The 17,110-nt window shown below is 40.9% G+C and overlaps 1 protein-coding gene across 2 annotated transcripts in view; it reads right to left on the bottom strand.

The window, feature by feature from the left end:
• The window catches only part of trappc9 (trafficking protein particle complex subunit 9), a 315,126-nt gene that overhangs the window by 203,433 nt on the left and 94,583 nt on the right, over positions 1-17,110 (bottom strand). For both annotated transcript variants that reach the window (XM_049602007.1, XM_049602008.1), the window contains one exon: positions 13,066-13,218. In XM_049602007.1, the coding sequence (XP_049457964.1) occupies positions 13,066-13,218 (153 nt within the window). The remainder of the gene's footprint in view (positions 1-13,065; positions 13,219-17,110) is intronic.

Raw genomic sequence — 17,110 nt, 5'->3', positions numbered from 1 at the left:
CCACCATAACCAAGTGTTTTTTTGTGCCTAAACATAACCACATGTTAACCGAAGCATTGTAGAAATATAAAGTTTTATCATATCCGCTACATTAATGCACAAATGTAACATAAGCCATAGTTTGCAGATGTGCACAATGCCAACATTTACTCTCGCGATTGGGTTCATCGTTTCATGGTTTGATGGTTGCAAAAATTACAGTGTGAGATTTTTCTCCTTAGTTTCTGACAGTCAGACTTTTAGCAGCTGTCACTTTGTTCAGTGCAGCTGAAAACCAGCCTTTATAGACAGTATGATCTACAGCCATAGGTTTTGATTCAAATTCACCCCATTTCACTCACAACTGTCAGCTTTCGTCCGGGACAACCCAAAATGGCACAGCATACAGTCAACTAAACTGTGTGAAACGTGACCGTAGCGACTGCTGTCACTGCTCTGATGAGAACAATCTCCTCTTGTTATTGCCACATTCTCTACATCCCGCTGTTAAACAGATTAGATATGCATCTAGACATAGACTCAGAGTGGCAGAAAGAGGAAGAAGTAAAAACACTTTTGGACTCTATGAACTGCATCCTTCATTATGGCACGCAGCTGGATTTCAGGAGATACACATGACTTGTTGTGTCCTGTGGCAAAGAGACTGTGTGAGCAATGGGCACCGTGATTAACGATGGCATTGTTCACAATCGTCACCCTCCTTTATACCCTCCTTCCAATCAGTATCTGTCTCGGTCCGTGTCTAACTGTCTCGGGGGAAAATCGGGTGAGCTCAGCTTTTCTATCAGCGGGTGAGTTTAGGTATACCAGCAACGACTGTGTCACCCCAGGAATAATTCTAACATCAGCACTTGTCTGGATGTTTATATGACACTGTTGATCTCTGCTGTGTCAGGCGTGCTCACATTTATGAGCCTTTTTCCTGGAAGATAGATATATTATTTAGTAAATATGGAAAATATGACTTGTCACAGTGTAAACATTAAAAACCCTGTTCAATTTCCTGTTCGAGGAAGAGAAAATTAATGCATATAAACACCAAATACTGTTTGACCTGAGCCTCATTTAACATGCACTACATGGACAACATAATGTTTCATAATGTTTTGACCGATACGAAGCTTTGTCATTTCTGGGCATCAAATACGCCATTAATTCAATTCAAACAATGACAAAACAAGATATTACAGCACAAACTCACAGCGCCTTATTCAACACCGCAGTTATTCTGAGCTGACACGCAACACTGAGACTGTAAGAGCATCATTACACTTCTATCAGTCTTACAGAGGGCGGGAGAGAGAGGAATGGGTCTTCATGATGAGCAGAAATCTGTTAGGTAATATACAAAGATCTGAACAAATGATTGCCGTCATTACAGAGAGCCATTCCAGTCTGTCTGGACGCTCCATTAAAGTCATCGACAAACAGCTGCTTTGTTTTAACAGCACTAACAAATGTCTGGCAGGCAGAAATTCACATGGCATTTAGTCGACGATACAACCGCTATTTATTGTCTACTACAGGCTTTTGTTATTTTGCAGCCACCAAGGTACTGTTTGCCTTGACTTCAGTAACACACAGGCCTCAGTCTCTTCACTCACTGTCTGAGACCATCTTGTGATAAGCATTTTCCCTTTGATTTTCTGTTAATTAGGTTTACTTAGATTTCTATAGGTTGCACTCTTATCTTTGTCTGTTCAGCCATGGGGGCTATCACTGCTCAATTCTTCCTCTATTTATTTCCAACAAACTGGAAAACTGGAAGTGGAAGAACATCACTTCCTTTGCTACTAAACCAGGGTATCATTTAAAAAACGAATTTCTAGTGTCAAGAACAAATTGATATATTTTGTGATACTTTACATGGAGACGTATAAACATCAAGAAATGAACACATAAAATCCAGATGCAATTTAGTACAAACTATAAACTGGACGTAGCCACCATGATGTCACACATTGGTCTGTTGGCTGCCATTTTGATGTCTCAAGTTTGGCATTTTGGCTGTTGTCATCTTGGATTTTTAGAGCCAGAGGTGACCATATTTTAGGCTGACCAAACGTCCTCTTTTGCCCGGACATGTCCACTTTTCACGTCCTGTCCGGGGCGTCCAAGGTGGTGTTTATAAATTGATGATAATGTCCGGTTTTCCTTGTGTGTGTGTGTGTGTGTGTGTGTGTGCGTAATCCCTGAGGGGCTGCCTTATCGGCGGATCTCCAACACTCACAACAAGGAAGCAGCAGACATGGGCGGCACAGCATTATTCTAAGCTTCCAAGATGCCAAAGTACAAGTGCAGTTTCACAGATGAACTGCAGAAAAAATTCCCAACATACCGTCCCGACCCGGTCGGGATATATGGGAGGCTGAGTGCACCGTGTGCAAAGCTGGCACATATGATTCTGTGTCTAATAAAGGTGCCGGGGAGCTCAAAGTTGGATTTTCTAATGCAGAAGAGGTATTATTTAGAACATCATTTCATATTATTTATTTGTCCAGTAAGACTTGAAAAGATAGCTATTATTTTACAAGTTGATTTTCTAATACAGAAGAGACATTATTTATATCATTATTTCATTCCAGAGATTTTACATTTATTTCACATTTACATTTATTTTGTACAGTTGAAACTTGTAATAAGATTATTATTTTAGGCATAATAAAAGCAAGTAAAGTAACCTCTGAGAAGCCTACGTAAATTTCTGTCTTTGAGAGATATTATTTTGTAATAGAACTGAATTTTCTATCCATACATATAAACTTTAAATATATTAAAATTATAAGGCATCTTTGAGTAAACTGCGAGTATCATTTAAGTAGGCTATCTCATGGCCGGGGCGAGTGTCCTCTTTTTTGGAAATCAAATTGGATAAGTGGGTGAAGCTAACCCTAAAGCTAGCTGCTAGCTTGGTTAGCACAGCGCCTATGGGTTGCGTTCATAAATCCAACCTGATTCTATTCCCACACGAAATAAAGAACCATTAAGTTAATCACACATTCAGTCCGCTTGGCGCGCTGCTGCTACATCTCCCCAGACAGAGTGCCCAGAGTGCACTCTGCTGCTCCGAGAGTGTGAAGCGCTGAACAACTGATCGGTATATTCCAAAAGCGCTCCGAATTTACAAACAGTCCAGTTTGTGCCAGAGAGCCCCACGGCACTAGGAGTCAGTGTGTCCAAACAAACCCATAGTTAGCTGTGATAATGATAATACTAATTTTCACTAGCAAAGAAAACAGGCTTAAAACCATTGAATAAAATGTACTCACAGGAAAGACTGAACATAAGACTCCTTAGAGGATGTTTTAATACAACCAAATGCTGAATGATAATTTTTTCAGGCAACCAAAACATTACAATTAACTTTCGTACACTGAAAACACACTAAAAATAGCAACAGCTAAAGCTATACCTATACTATGTGAATCTGGGGTTATGCCATGGTTACGTTATGTAACCAACATTATCACCTTTGTAGTGACTTGTCAATGGATAGCACCGACCAGTCACTCAAAGTGGCAGCACCTTAAATCATGCATAACTTTATGGCCTTAATAACATTTTAACGGGTGAGTTACTGAACAGGAAAATTAGCTACAGAGACCAAGACCTTTATAGGAGGGAATGTTAACTTTATTAATTTCTGCTGTAAAGTTGGGCATTGTAACATGGGGGTCTATGGGGGTTAACTTGCCCCTGTAGCCATTTGAGGAACTGCAGTTTTTGGCACTTAAATTTTAGCTTCAGCCCAGGAAGTTTTAGCTTGGTTAACACTTAGCCACATTTATGCATCTCTGTTCACTACATGTAAATCAGTGTCAGGCCAGAAGGTGGTGGTAATGATATTATATATTAGTAACAGCCAAAAATCCTAGAAGCAGAATGACTTGTAACTTAACTACCAAACAGCTAAGCTAGCCAGCTAACAGTTATCCATAACCTAACAGAAACACAAAGATGTCCCCCATGGATGGACTACTATGAAGTTATTATCGTCTTATTAAAGCTGTTCCCACACCCACTGATTAGTCAGTGGTCGAACTGATCAGGGATCAGTTAAAAGCAACAACTCATCTGAGTTTCCCGGTCATAATTACCACTTGGAAGTTGAAGTCTGAGCAATCAGATTTCCGCCTGTCTTGGACGCTTCTTGGACTCATTGAAACGTAGCTTTAATTGATAATCAACTGCTTTCTAGTCCACCAAAGGTGCACAGAGGGACTGAGTGCAAATGGAGTCTTTGACTTAAATCAAGACGTCAAAAACTTATGTCTGATACAAAGTACTTGAAAGGATTTTTCCTTCCAGACACCTATCAGCACAAGGTACTCAGAACAGCAAATATAAATCCCTTTATAAAATGCATATAGGTTGAAAGAAAACAGAGAGAAGTAAAACAGAAATGTAACACGAAGGTTATTTAAAGTGTTCTTAGGGGCGAAGCCTGCTGGTGTTGGAAGTAACTTAAAACCATCTATACAAGAAGGACAGCAGTGCAAACTCCTTGACAGCACCATCCTGTCCCTTACACATTTCAGCAGAGCTTCTGAAAGCATCCTCCTCTCCATTTAAGTCTTTTAATTCATGTTGATGGCTGGAACAACATGTTATTTGTGTCTCCTTACTTTAATGCAGACATTTACTGTGGTACGCAGCGCTGTCTTCAAAGACAACACTAATGTAGGCCGCAGTGTTGTCATTAGATACAACGCTCACACCATTTAATACGATAAAGCTCGCTAAGTCAAGGCCCATTAGTCCCGAGTAATGACATCACTCCCATCTGATCCTGAGTTATGGTGTCGTGGTCTCGAGCCGGACCCAAAGTGAGGGACAAACTCGTCTGGGGATAAATCAATGAGGCTCAGCCTGTTTTGAATGTTCCCTCTGCACCGTTTCCTGTGGCCTTGTCTGCTTCGCCCCTTCTGCCTCAGCTGGAGCACAAAGGACATCTGGTGCAGAGGTGCCACGCAGCATTCACAGTTAAAGCTGATAGATGTGCATACAAATACAGGCTGATCAATAAATAGCACGTAATTAGTGGAAAAACTCCACAACTCTCAACAATATTCTGAGAGGTGTGAATCACGTGAAAACTAATTCCCAGTTTCAGTGCAGCACAACAAACAGTCAAAACTAATCTTTGGTCACATGAGGGCTGCTAGACATCTGAGACTATAGTTATATTTAATATAGAAGTGCTGATGTTAACACAATGCACCAGCAGCAGACACATCAGAGAGACTCCACAAGCTGCGAGCCATCATTTATCCTCGAGCTGTGGAGCTGTGAAGAGAGACGGCATGACAGAGGAACAGAGAGGCAGAAAAAGAGTGCGTGTGTGTGGATCTTTTCACCTGGGCAAAGAGGAGCACTTCATTCATATTCATCCACGTATTCACAATCATTGTCAGGTTTTCCATGTTGGAGTGGGAGCAGCTGATTTTAATACATTTTTATTAAAACTTTTTTTCATCCAGTACTGATTGTATTGACCTACATAATGCTACCAAGGACAATGAATATTTATAACACCACTGAATTTAAATTAAATATGGCTAAAACAATGGGCCACTCGCTGGGGTACTAAGTGTAGCATTTTCAAATGTCAATATCTTATTAAAAATTGATTTGTTGTTATAATTGCTGTGAACGAATGAGACTGCAGCAACAAGTAGGCATTTGACATCATTATTCAGTGCAGGTATCATGTCTGGCTTATTTTAGCTTAGCTTAGAATAGCATAAATACTGGCATTATCCATCTGAGTTATTTTGCATTATTTATCCGTTTGTTTAATTCATACACAAACAAAACTGTAAAAATCACAGTTTGTAGTTTTGCAGGGAGGTTATGTTTTAAGTTAAACCAGTCCCCTGCTGGCTCAAGCTTCATTCAGTGTATAGACATGGCAGCCCTATAGATCCTTTGATCTAAAAAGAAATTTTTCCAAAATGGTGAACTCTTCCTTTACAAGCATATTTTTTTTATTCCTGCAGGGTGTCTAGGTATACACACGTATAAACAAGTTAAATAGACTTTTAAAGACCATTTTACCACTTTAAATAAATGAAAAGACCAAACTTAGGATGGAAATACACATCAAAAGTGAAAATATTCACCTTGATGTCAGTTCAGTTCAGTAAACACATTAGTCAGTTTTAAATCAGTCTCGCTCACCAGTCCTTTCTCAAGAAAAGAAAGGTCTGGCTGGGCCGACTCTCACTTTAAGATTGGAGAAAAAACGCCCCTGCTGCTTGTATTTCTTTCAACCAATCACAGTTGTTCTGGGCGGTGCCACAGCAACGGTGCGCTTGCAAAAATATTGCCGGGGGGAAACAGGTTTTGGTGTAACACGCCCACAAAAATATCGCCTACAGGATGCGAACCATGGCAGAAAAATGGCTACATCCCCGCAAGATCAAACACCGCAAAAGTTAGTAAAGGACGTGTTGAAAACTGCTACACAACCGGAGGTGGCAGGGCAGGACTTCAGCGGGTGGCTGGTTCCGCCCAGTGAGAGGCTGATCTATGCAGCGAACTTCCGCCCACTCAGACTAGCTTTAAATGAACAGTAAGGTAAAATGACACTGATGATACTAAACTAACAAACAAGCTGTTGAGCAAGGTCTAAGTTTAATGATGCAGACTCGTTGCAGGATCTAAACGTGTAGAGGGGGTGAAATTAGGATTAGTGCATGCATACAGGTGTGTTTAAGTCTGTTTCCCACCTCGAATAGTGTTTCCTGTAGTGGCAACACCAGGAATTCTTGGGGTGACGTGACTGAAAAAGATTTTGGACCAATTCAATCTGTAGTCAAGAAGATTTGATAATTTTTAAGGCCTTTTATTATGAAAAGTTTATTTTAGACATCTGAAGACTTTTTAAGGACCCACAGCAACTCTGTCCTGTTTGATAAAGACTCGTTCTGTATGGAGCTGCAGCTTTTGAAAGACGCGACCTTCGTGGTCGACATCAGCCACATCCTTTGAAGACTGCATCATCCAAACCAAACAGTCTCCGAAATGGGACGGTGTGGTCTGCGGAGGATTTCCTGGTTGCATCACCAGTTGTTCTCACCCTCACCCGTTGCCGTTCCTGTTACCTAGCATCCAGCTGTGCTTGACGAAAAAAGGAGTGAGCTAGTAAGTTAGTTAATCAGCCCTAAATCATGGACCCGGAGACTGTTATTATATATTTTATTTTTTATTTAACACTTGAGGACATGATTCACCACGGGAGACACCGCCATTTGATATATTTCAGGCTGATGGACCGTTTTAAGATCATCTTGTTTAAGCTGTGTGCTTTTAGCTGATAGTAATGTTAGTAACAGTTAACTGTCAGCTAGTTAACAACCGTTATCCTTAACTTAATATATAATCATCACCGGCGCACAATGCATCTTAGGATAGGCTGGGCCACGAAGGATTCATCCGTTGCATCCTCTAAATTCTGGGAAAGAAGGCCGCATTTCTTGGCCACATTTGAAGGAGCATTCAAAATGGGACAGCCTTGGTTGTGCGAACTGAGACAGCTGAAATTGTTAATTTTCAATGTCTATTAATAGTTACTGTCCACTGTTAGTGTTTGTGATAAACAAATGTTTTATCGCTGTCCTTGCAAAACAAACGGCACCTCTTTTTGTCTTCTGGTTGGCAGGGGTTCAGGGTTGGCAGCTCCTCCTGTTCATGTGTCCAAGTGTCTATGAGCAGGACACCAGACCCACAAATGGCTCCCGATGGACAGACCAAGCGCCTTGCATTGTAGCACTGTGCTGTTGGTTGAGTGTGCGCGTGAGTGGTTGAATGAAACGCAGATTGTAAAGCACTTTGAAAAGAAGAACTTTGTAAATGCAGTCCATTTACTGTACATTTACTGTACATGCCTTGGTGCTGTGAAGAAATCCACCACATGGAACCCAGTGGCAGGAAATGCAAATCTAAAATAGACTACCAATTTGCTGGCGATGGTTTAGTTCATTAACTGTATCCAGAAGGTGGGGACACATTAAATGAATGCATTAATCCACTGAGCATAATGACTGCCAAACAAACATATTGTGTGTTGATGTAAAATGGCTGTGGTGAATGCTTTTTTAGTCGATTCAGTGCAGTGTAGAAAACGGCAAAACTGAAGTACTGAAGCGTGACATGCATCATTCTTCTGTTGTTATTGTGCCTTCAAGGTCTTTTTTTAACATTACGCCTTGTATGAAGAATAATTAGTGTCGTTTTGAAATACCACAAGAGACCAGAAAGGGATGTTATTCCACTAAGCCAATGGCATTTGAGACCCTTTTTGTGGACAGAAAAACTGACCTGGCCCTGTCAACACCTGAACCATGTTTAGCTACAAAGGATACGAATTTAAAGACCAGTTCAACACTTGGGCAAATACACTTGTTTGTTTTCTTGCTGAGAGTTAGAGGAAAAGACTGATTTCACTTTCCCATCTGCACGCTCAATATGAAGCTACAGCCATTAGTCTATTTTTATACAGAGAGAAAAAGCAGGGGGAAATTTCTGAGAAACAATCCCAGCACATCACGTTCCACAAAACAACGACTGATCGTTTTTACATTTCTGATTATGAACAAATTAAACAAGCAAGGTACAATGTGTTAACTAATTAACTTCAGACATGCTGGAGGGCATATCTTTTTTTGTTTGTCAGAGCCTGGCTTGTGGCCTCACTTGGCTTACAGATATTAGGTTAAGCTAAGCTAATCAGCTCCCAGCTCAGCTACACAGACGTGAGAGTCGTATCAATCTTCTAATCTACTTCTCGGCAAGTTTGTTGATAATTCTAAAAATGTCAGACTATTTCTTTAAATAAGAAGCATCACAGTCAGCTGATCCATGCATCACAAAAAGACCCAACAGTCACACCTGTACCTGGCCAACGTATCCTCATACAACAGTTGATATGTTATCCTGCAAAAATGCACACACAATTTGTATGATAACCGACAAATTAGCGCCCCACCAATGACGTTATGTACTTATCGTAAAGTACATAATTCGCATGAAATTTTGTGGTTTAGGTTTAGGAAAAGAAACATAGCTGAGCATCTTTAGGTTTAGGCACGTAAAGTTACTTTGGTTAGGTTTCAGAAAAAGAAGATATGGTGTCTTTGTATGTTAAAATGACTCAAAGTTCTTACGATTCCAAACTCCAGTCTCAATCCACCACCTAAAGATGCCTCTTTAACGGGCCACTTCCTTCTGCATATCGTCAGCACATTGGTCACGTGATTGCAGCCTTATATATAAATTAGTGCCTCATGATTGTGTGGGATTAGGGGTGTGCCATGTCATCTCGTTCACGATTATACTGGTAGAATTTCTAATATATAATATGAGATACTCACAATATTTCGACTTGTTGACATTGACGTCACACTGTTACCCATGGCAACAACAGGCATGGCTGAAAGCGAAATTATTACCGACTCCTTGGTGGTTCCAAAAAGAGGAGCAGCTTCAGTAGTGTGGAATAAACTGTGGCGTCCTGAATGTTTAATGAACAGCCCCGGACTTCTCAGACTCTTTTAGTGACTCTTTAATGACTTTCTCACTCTCCTCTCTCGCCGTGCACACACGGGAGTCGGTGTCCTTGAGTGATTTTGTCATAAACCTTTGGTAATGTAAACCTACGTGAATAAACTCCATCTATGTGACTGTGTGATAGTTGTGGTATCATAGCAGCCTGTCACAGGTTACAGCATGATGATTAGAGGAGAAATGGCAGAGCATAAAGGTCCAGGTGGAAAAAAAACAACTAACTATAGATATATAGTTTTAATGTGTAATTTGTGGTAGATTTTATTCTATTGAATTTATTATACTTATTAATACTGTATAAAGAATCTGAATCTCACTCTGAGTTACTGTTGTTGTTCACAAACTAAAGAAATAAAGGATCATTTTTGTTCAGTTTTTACTGAATATTTGAAGGCAGATTGTTTGGTTGACATGTAAAACTGTATCACTGATTTTGTTGAAATTCTGTATTCCTAAACTAATAATTTTAATTTGTCATACATTGAGAATAAGAATATCATTATTGGGAAAAAACCCTGAAATACCGTGATATTAATTTAGGGCCATATTGCCCACACCTATGTGGGATATGAACAAGTTTTCATGCATTCATTTTCTTAGGAAAACTTGGTGCAAATGGTGCATGAGATCAACCTGACCTGACAGTGCCTGGTTTAAAAATGTCTCTCTATGTGAGATACTCAGGTAACGCCCATTATGCCGTTGCCTCTAACAAGGTAATGACTAACTAATCGTGCAATGTGGTGGCATTTAAAATTTGTATGTGACCATGTGGAGTGACTAAGCAGTGCAACTGAACAGTTGTTAAAAGCATCAGTTGTGCCTAAAATAATCCCGAAGTTTAATTAGCGAAGATGGCAGGACTCGGTAATCTTCCAGCACAAAGCAGCACTAACTGAAAACAAAGCAGAACAACTGTCTTTATGCAAACATGTTCATCTGTGTATTACCACAACATTATTAATGTGATTTCATTCATGTATTACAGTGGCAGATAGCATCAAATGTGTTGAGCAAAAACTGCATCCCATAATGCCACAATAATAACCGAATTCAGAGCTGCTGTTTCGACAGAGCCATGTCGCCTTATCTCCTTAATTCAGGGCCCCAATTATTGCTCAGCTAATTAAAACATTAAAACAGTATCGCTTAAATGACCTCATGAGGAGAGCGACGCTGGGACTGAGATAAACATGCGGCGTCATGTGTATTTCCTTTCCCTGTCACCTGAATCCACATACACACACAAGCACACACAGTAAAGTCTCTGCCGGTGCAGGAGCGGGTCAATATTGATCGCTCATTAATATTTATCAGCCCATGGAGTCTGTGGAGGTTCAACATTTTGAAGGAGGAGGAAGCGAGGCTGGGAGCGAGACAGGAGAGAAAGGAGGCTGGGCATGAACTATGAGAAAGACTGGAGAAAGAACACAATGAATGAGCTCCGAGGTGGGGGAGAAGGTCAGACTGTTTCTTTTTAAGCAGGAATAAGAATTAGAGGAGAGGAAATCCGACAGTTGAAGTGAGGTAGCCAGAAGCTGGGAGAGAAATGGAGGTGTAGAGGCCTTGAGACCTCTCTCCTATTACTGCTGAATCTTAAACAAGGCAGCCAGAATCCCCGTAACACAGTGTTCCATGTGCAGCGACACAAAACCTATTCTGCATCCAACATGTGCATAACTTCAGCTGGACAGTTAACAGATAGGATGACAATTCTACTATAATCCACCGCAAGAAAACTGAAGTAAGAACATTTGCCCAGATAACAAAGATGCACTCAAATGTCAGTTCAATAGATACACCCAACTAAATCAGTGCTGTCAGCACTGCAATAAATCCCTCATGAAGGTTACAATGTGTGGTTGCCTGGCTGTTCTGTATAAAAGGTATGATCGCACAATGGGGGGACAGAGTTGTCTTGCCTTTAAGGCAGCATCAGAGGTCGTAACAGCACCAAAATTACGTCTATGTAAAAGGAACGGCTGAAATGACGGGAACAGAGGGCGGCACGGGTGTGACATTTTGATAACGTGTTACGCGTGCAACCCACTGCAGGGGTTTTTAAAAGTGACTGTTAGCAGTTAGCAGCTAACTCAAAGAAGAACAGCAGCCAAAAAATGTCTACATATTGGGGAAATAACAAGGTCCAGGAGCTCCTGACCTTCAGAGCAAAGTATGAAATCAGCCACCACATAATGGACGGTAAATGATTGTAACTGCCGTGGTAATGCTATCGTCACGCTGTAGGTCGACAATTGTTTTATACGTCAAGCCTCTTTTGCTTCTGTGATGCTGGCATGCTATCCAAATTCACGCACTGGAGCAGTATGATGCTGCCATTGTTTGGTTCTGTGTAAAAATGTAAAGGTGGCATAAAGAGAGGACTTCACTGCAGCCCTGTAGCACAATCTCTGCGTAGAAAGGGTTTTACTGAGGTGCTGATTCAACTTTGTGCTCATTTCGTAGGCTATGGTTTGTGATGATATTGAATTCTACGGCCTTACACTGGGAGGTGTTTTTCATATATTTTTTCATTCATATAAATACTACAGATATCATACTTACGAGGGTCTATTTACTGTAAGGCTAATCTGTGTATTAATGTCCCTCTATCAATAAATATACAGACAAATGAACATTTGCTACCGAGCCACTCTTTTTTTCATTTTGTCTAATCAATATATTTCAAAAGTATGTTTTTAACATTTCAGTTTGGCTTTGTGGCACTTGTTTGTCAAAATGAGCGAGATGGGTTAAAGTATGTTTTAATGCAGCTCATTAAAAAACATTTATGACTTGATAAAAGGGGAAACTTTTGAAAAATGGTATACTTTTTTAGATTTATTATGTAAAGCTGCAAACTTGTATTATCACATAATCAGCTTACAAAAGTTAGGGCCCTATTTGAACAATCTAGTGGTCTAAAGTCAAGTGAGGGTGTGTCTCAATCCACTTTTGCTGTTAAACAATGCATAATCTGGGTTTTAAAGTAAGACTCAAGGGGCAAAGGGGTTGTATATAGTCCCTTAATTAATCATAGGTGTGTTTGGGTGTAATATGAATTTCAACTAATCAGAGTTTCATCTCCCAGCACGTTTGTTTCCATGATGAAATCAGCAAATTACAGAAGCACGTGTTGTCACAGTAAGAGCAGTAATGTCACCGCAGCAAATATGCTGCAAACCAAACTTGACTGAGGAAACAGAACTTAATTTTCAGCTCTGAAATAATCACTGAAGTTAGGCTGCCACCTGTGCGTAATTGCACACAGCCTCTCTCATAATGGGGAGTCAGACAGCAGCTCTGCAGCTCTGCTTTGTTCATATTTTAGAGAGTGTTATTTCATATTTTCCCCATTAATTGTGTATTATTTCACCCACCCTCAACCCATCTGTGTGTCCCTGTGTGTATAAAGAGTGTACATGTGTTGTGAACAGGTCTATGTAGGCACATCTCACTATCTGAATAACTTGTAAATATCCGTGTGTGTCCACTCACCATCGTTGAGGTCCTGCAGCAGGTTCTCCTGACCAGAGAAGTCCAGCTTGACTTTGATGTTGACAGTCAGTGTCACAGCCTGACCAGGCTTTAGAGGCAGGTGAGACAGAGCATCCTCCAGCTCCCAGCTCAAAAACTCCCCAAACACCTTCTCTGCACACACAAACGGGAGATAAAGGTAATTAAAAACAAACAAATTAAATAAAACAGATTTTGGAACATGAATAACAAGCCATTTTCTGGGTGTGATTATTCCTGCTGGGATAAAAGATGACAAGACTCGCCAAGCTTGTTTTAACATTTTTGGATGCAAATATTTTTGGACAGGGGGAAAAAAATGGCACTCGTAGCCACCCAGAGCCAATTTACACACATGAGCATCAAGCACAGAAAAAAATTCTGTTGGAGTTGCTGGTTACTGTCTGTGTATAGCTGGTGGAGACGGGCGTCTCACTGTACCTGCTGCAGGTTGCACATCACAAAGAGAAGCCAGTGTTACCATGATTCTTCTTTTGCAACAAGCTCTCCAGAGCAACAGAGCAGCTGATTGGCCCCCTACCTACGAGTCTTTTGGCTGCTCGTCACCAGACCTGATTCGCTAATTTATGCCTCCAAGCCCTTCTACCTGAGACAAATGACTCAGCTGCATCCACTTCAGCCAGGAGCATCGAATGAATGATACATCACCTGAATAAAGCATGTGTTCTGTCTGTGCAGGTGAGCCACTCATGCTCTCAGGGATTGCAGGAACAGCAAGCAGGCTGATTTGAACAGAAGGGGAGATGCAAGCTCACAGTAAGAACAACAGTTTACACATCCCTGCTTGATTCGTAACCAAAGCCGTTAAAATCCTCTAAGAGCATGTGAATGTAGGAAGCATTAAATAAAGATTTTGTGAATAATCCTCCACTTTAAATATTCATAAACTCAGAGCTGAATCAAATGAGAGGAAAGAGGAGAGTGAGGCAATGGGGAAATTATTTAAAAGAAATGGGAACACTTTTACTTGAATATTCACCACCAGGCCTCGTAATTCAACAGGTAGAGAGCCAGGACTGTGGATGGCTTTATTGCCATCACACTACTAAACTACAAGTCCCGAGAAATAGCAGCCACAATGACTGACGAGAAATATTTCATGCCTTATTTAAAGTAGAAACCAGAGACATTCCTACTCTTGAATATAATATAGAGATCACTTCAGAGCAGATATTAAACAACCTCTCTTTCAAAGACTGTCAGGAACACTTAGGCTAGGTTTTCAGATGTTCATCCTCTCTGGCTGCTTTTCTCCCTCAATAATCCACCTGTTGGGAAATGAGGTGTGGAGGCATTACAGTAGATCTGTAAGGTATGAACGCGTAACAGGCGCCGATCAGGACAAATCAGCCCCAGTCAGAGAAATCGCAGGTGGTATTGTGTGACAAATACTAATTGCTAAATTTAGTAGTTGGCGAACATTAAATTTCTCGTCACGCCAAAAAGTAATTAACAAGGAACAAAGGGCTCCGGGTGTGTCCAAGTGAATCAATCAATACAACAGTCTGCATGGTTTAGTACAAAGGTAGACGCAACATCAAAGAGATGCATCTGACCTCAACACTGCCGTACTCTCAGGTGCACACGTGATGTTCACAAAAACAATTGAAAGCAGGCCATGGAAAATAATTGAACCACAACTATGTTAAGTGATTGTAGTGGTAATCATCACAGGTTGGCTTTATTTGCGGCGAAACACTGTCTGACACAGTCCCTTTTTTTGTAGGAAAAGCTAACGTGTGTTGTGCTGTGGTTAACAAGCATCGCCTTGCCTGAAAGAAAGACCAATATCACTCTCAGGAAGTACAACATTAAACTAAAGAAAACGGAGCACACCGCAAAGATTTTTAAGAAGAGATAGCGATGCTTAAAACTCAGCACAGGAAATTAGTTGTGACTGATTTCAATGGTGTAAAAAAAAAAAAAAAAAAAACACAAATTAGAAAAAGTAGAGCCAAATGGCTAAATAAGTACCATGAGGGAATGATGTAAGAGGAGCAGAGAAGCACAAGTCACAGTGCTGTTCAAACATAAAGCTGGACTCATTGTTCATCATTACCTAACAACTATAATATGTTTAAGGAATGACTGTGGTTACAGTCATGAATGTTAATTGCAGGTCTGTGACGGGACACAAACTCTGGTCTTCTGCAAGAAAGTCAGACTAGAGTTTAACTCACTACAAATGGGTGCAAGAGCTTCGCCTTCAGACGCATGTCCATCATAAGTGAATTTGTTCCCTACTAGACAATTTATTTTTACAGTTCAGTCAGGAACACTTTAGTTAAAGAAAACTTTATTTCCATTTGCAGTATTATACTTGGCGGTATGGCTCTGTTCTGGGGCCCCTTTGACTTTCTTCGGGCCTACGCAGAAAGCCTCTTCCACGGGCCTACGTGGAAAGCTTAAGGCGGAGAGAGCACACCTGTCTGCCCTTCCATGTGCAAATGAGGAAAGCCTGAGGCAGAGAGGCAAATCTCCCTGCCCTTCCATGTGCCTATGTGTAAAGCATAAGGCAGAGAGAGCACACCTCTCTGCCCTTCAACGTGCAAATGAGGAAAGCCTGAGGCAGTGAGGCAAATCTCCCTGCCCTTCCATGCAGAACAGAGCAACATCAATGACAAACAGAAATGACATTGATAAGTCAGACACAGAATGAAAAGGAGGAGCTGGGGTGGAGGCAAAGCACCTTGCAGAGGTAAGCAGCAACAGTCAGCAGGCCAGAGCAGTTTAAATAAATTGGTTGCGTAGAAAGCAATCACGTGATTTGTCAGCTGACTCCCTTCCATCAATCAGCTGCTCCATCAGTTGATTGGGCTGTCTGAGATCAGCTGATGTAGCTGGGATGTGAGCTGAGAATTTAAGGGCATTATTACCTTCAATTTTGTTTCAACCTGTTTGCATTCAAAGTGGTCCAGTGTGTAAGTCTGGGACTTATTGTAAGGGCTACAACGTACAGAGTGAAGCTGTGACGCGCTGTCCTTGACAATATGGGAAGCAATTAAGCTTCTGACATCTTGGTTCAGACTACAGAGCCTCCGTGTCATTATTTGGTTACCTTCATGAGTATAGATGCAGCTTACAACCCTCGGCTACATTATTAAAAACCTAAGCATTAATAGGCTCTGACGTGACTGGCTCTGTTCTCCGTACTTTTCAAGGTTTTGCTGTAATGTATTTATTACACTGCAGCCTCCCCTCTGCTCTCTGTGTCCTCCAACTAAAGTTACCCCCATCACTGTAAGAACAATAACACCTTTGTGAGTAAAAAGCCTTTATCAATACACCCGTTCAACAAACACCACCATGTTTCACACAAGCTCAGCTCTCCAGCTCTGACTGTTACAAACATGCTAAAACAAGTATCCCCGCAGCCCTACAGTGACTTCACACCTTTGGCACTAGTTGGCTTTGCAGCATAACCTGAACACCAGTAAAAGAAGTTCATTTGAATAAAATAAAATCTCACCAGCACCCATGACTTTACTAACCTCTGCACAAAATGAAGGCTACACAATTCTCTGCATTGCTACCGAACTTTGGCATCAGCTGTAAATCATGAGGGGTGGAAACATTCAGTATGGACGTAACTCTGAGAGATGTTGGGCTGAACGGTCTCCGCTGAGCTGAATTTGGTCTGAAGTTCTACTTTCCATTGCTGGTGTTGGATCTGCCTTCCCCTATCAAAAATTAAAATATGCTTAGACATGCACGGCACTCCTGTAACATTGTCAAGCTTAACTCAGGTCAGCAGTATTTAAGTATTTCAGTTTACAAGTTATTTATGAAATTATATGCATATAAGTAAATTATAGGCTTCTGTCAAAAAAAAGACAAATATAATTCACCATGTCAAGCAAAGCTAGCACGAGGAACCACAAATAAACAGCCATCACGAGGAAATTGATGTCGTCAAATGAGAAAGATGGACCGCACAGGCAGCTGACAGCCGCTCTGCTCATAACAAAATCACTGAAGCAATATTAATCCCCTCTTTTCCTTTTTA

Source organism: Epinephelus fuscoguttatus, linkage group LG17 (genome assembly GCF_011397635.1).
Source record: "Epinephelus fuscoguttatus linkage group LG17, E.fuscoguttatus.final_Chr_v1".
Lineage (NCBI taxonomy): Eukaryota > Metazoa > Chordata > Actinopteri > Perciformes > Serranidae > Epinephelus > Epinephelus fuscoguttatus.
The sequence above is the reverse complement of the archived record's forward strand: the minus strand, read 5'-3'. Positions and strand labels throughout refer to the sequence as shown.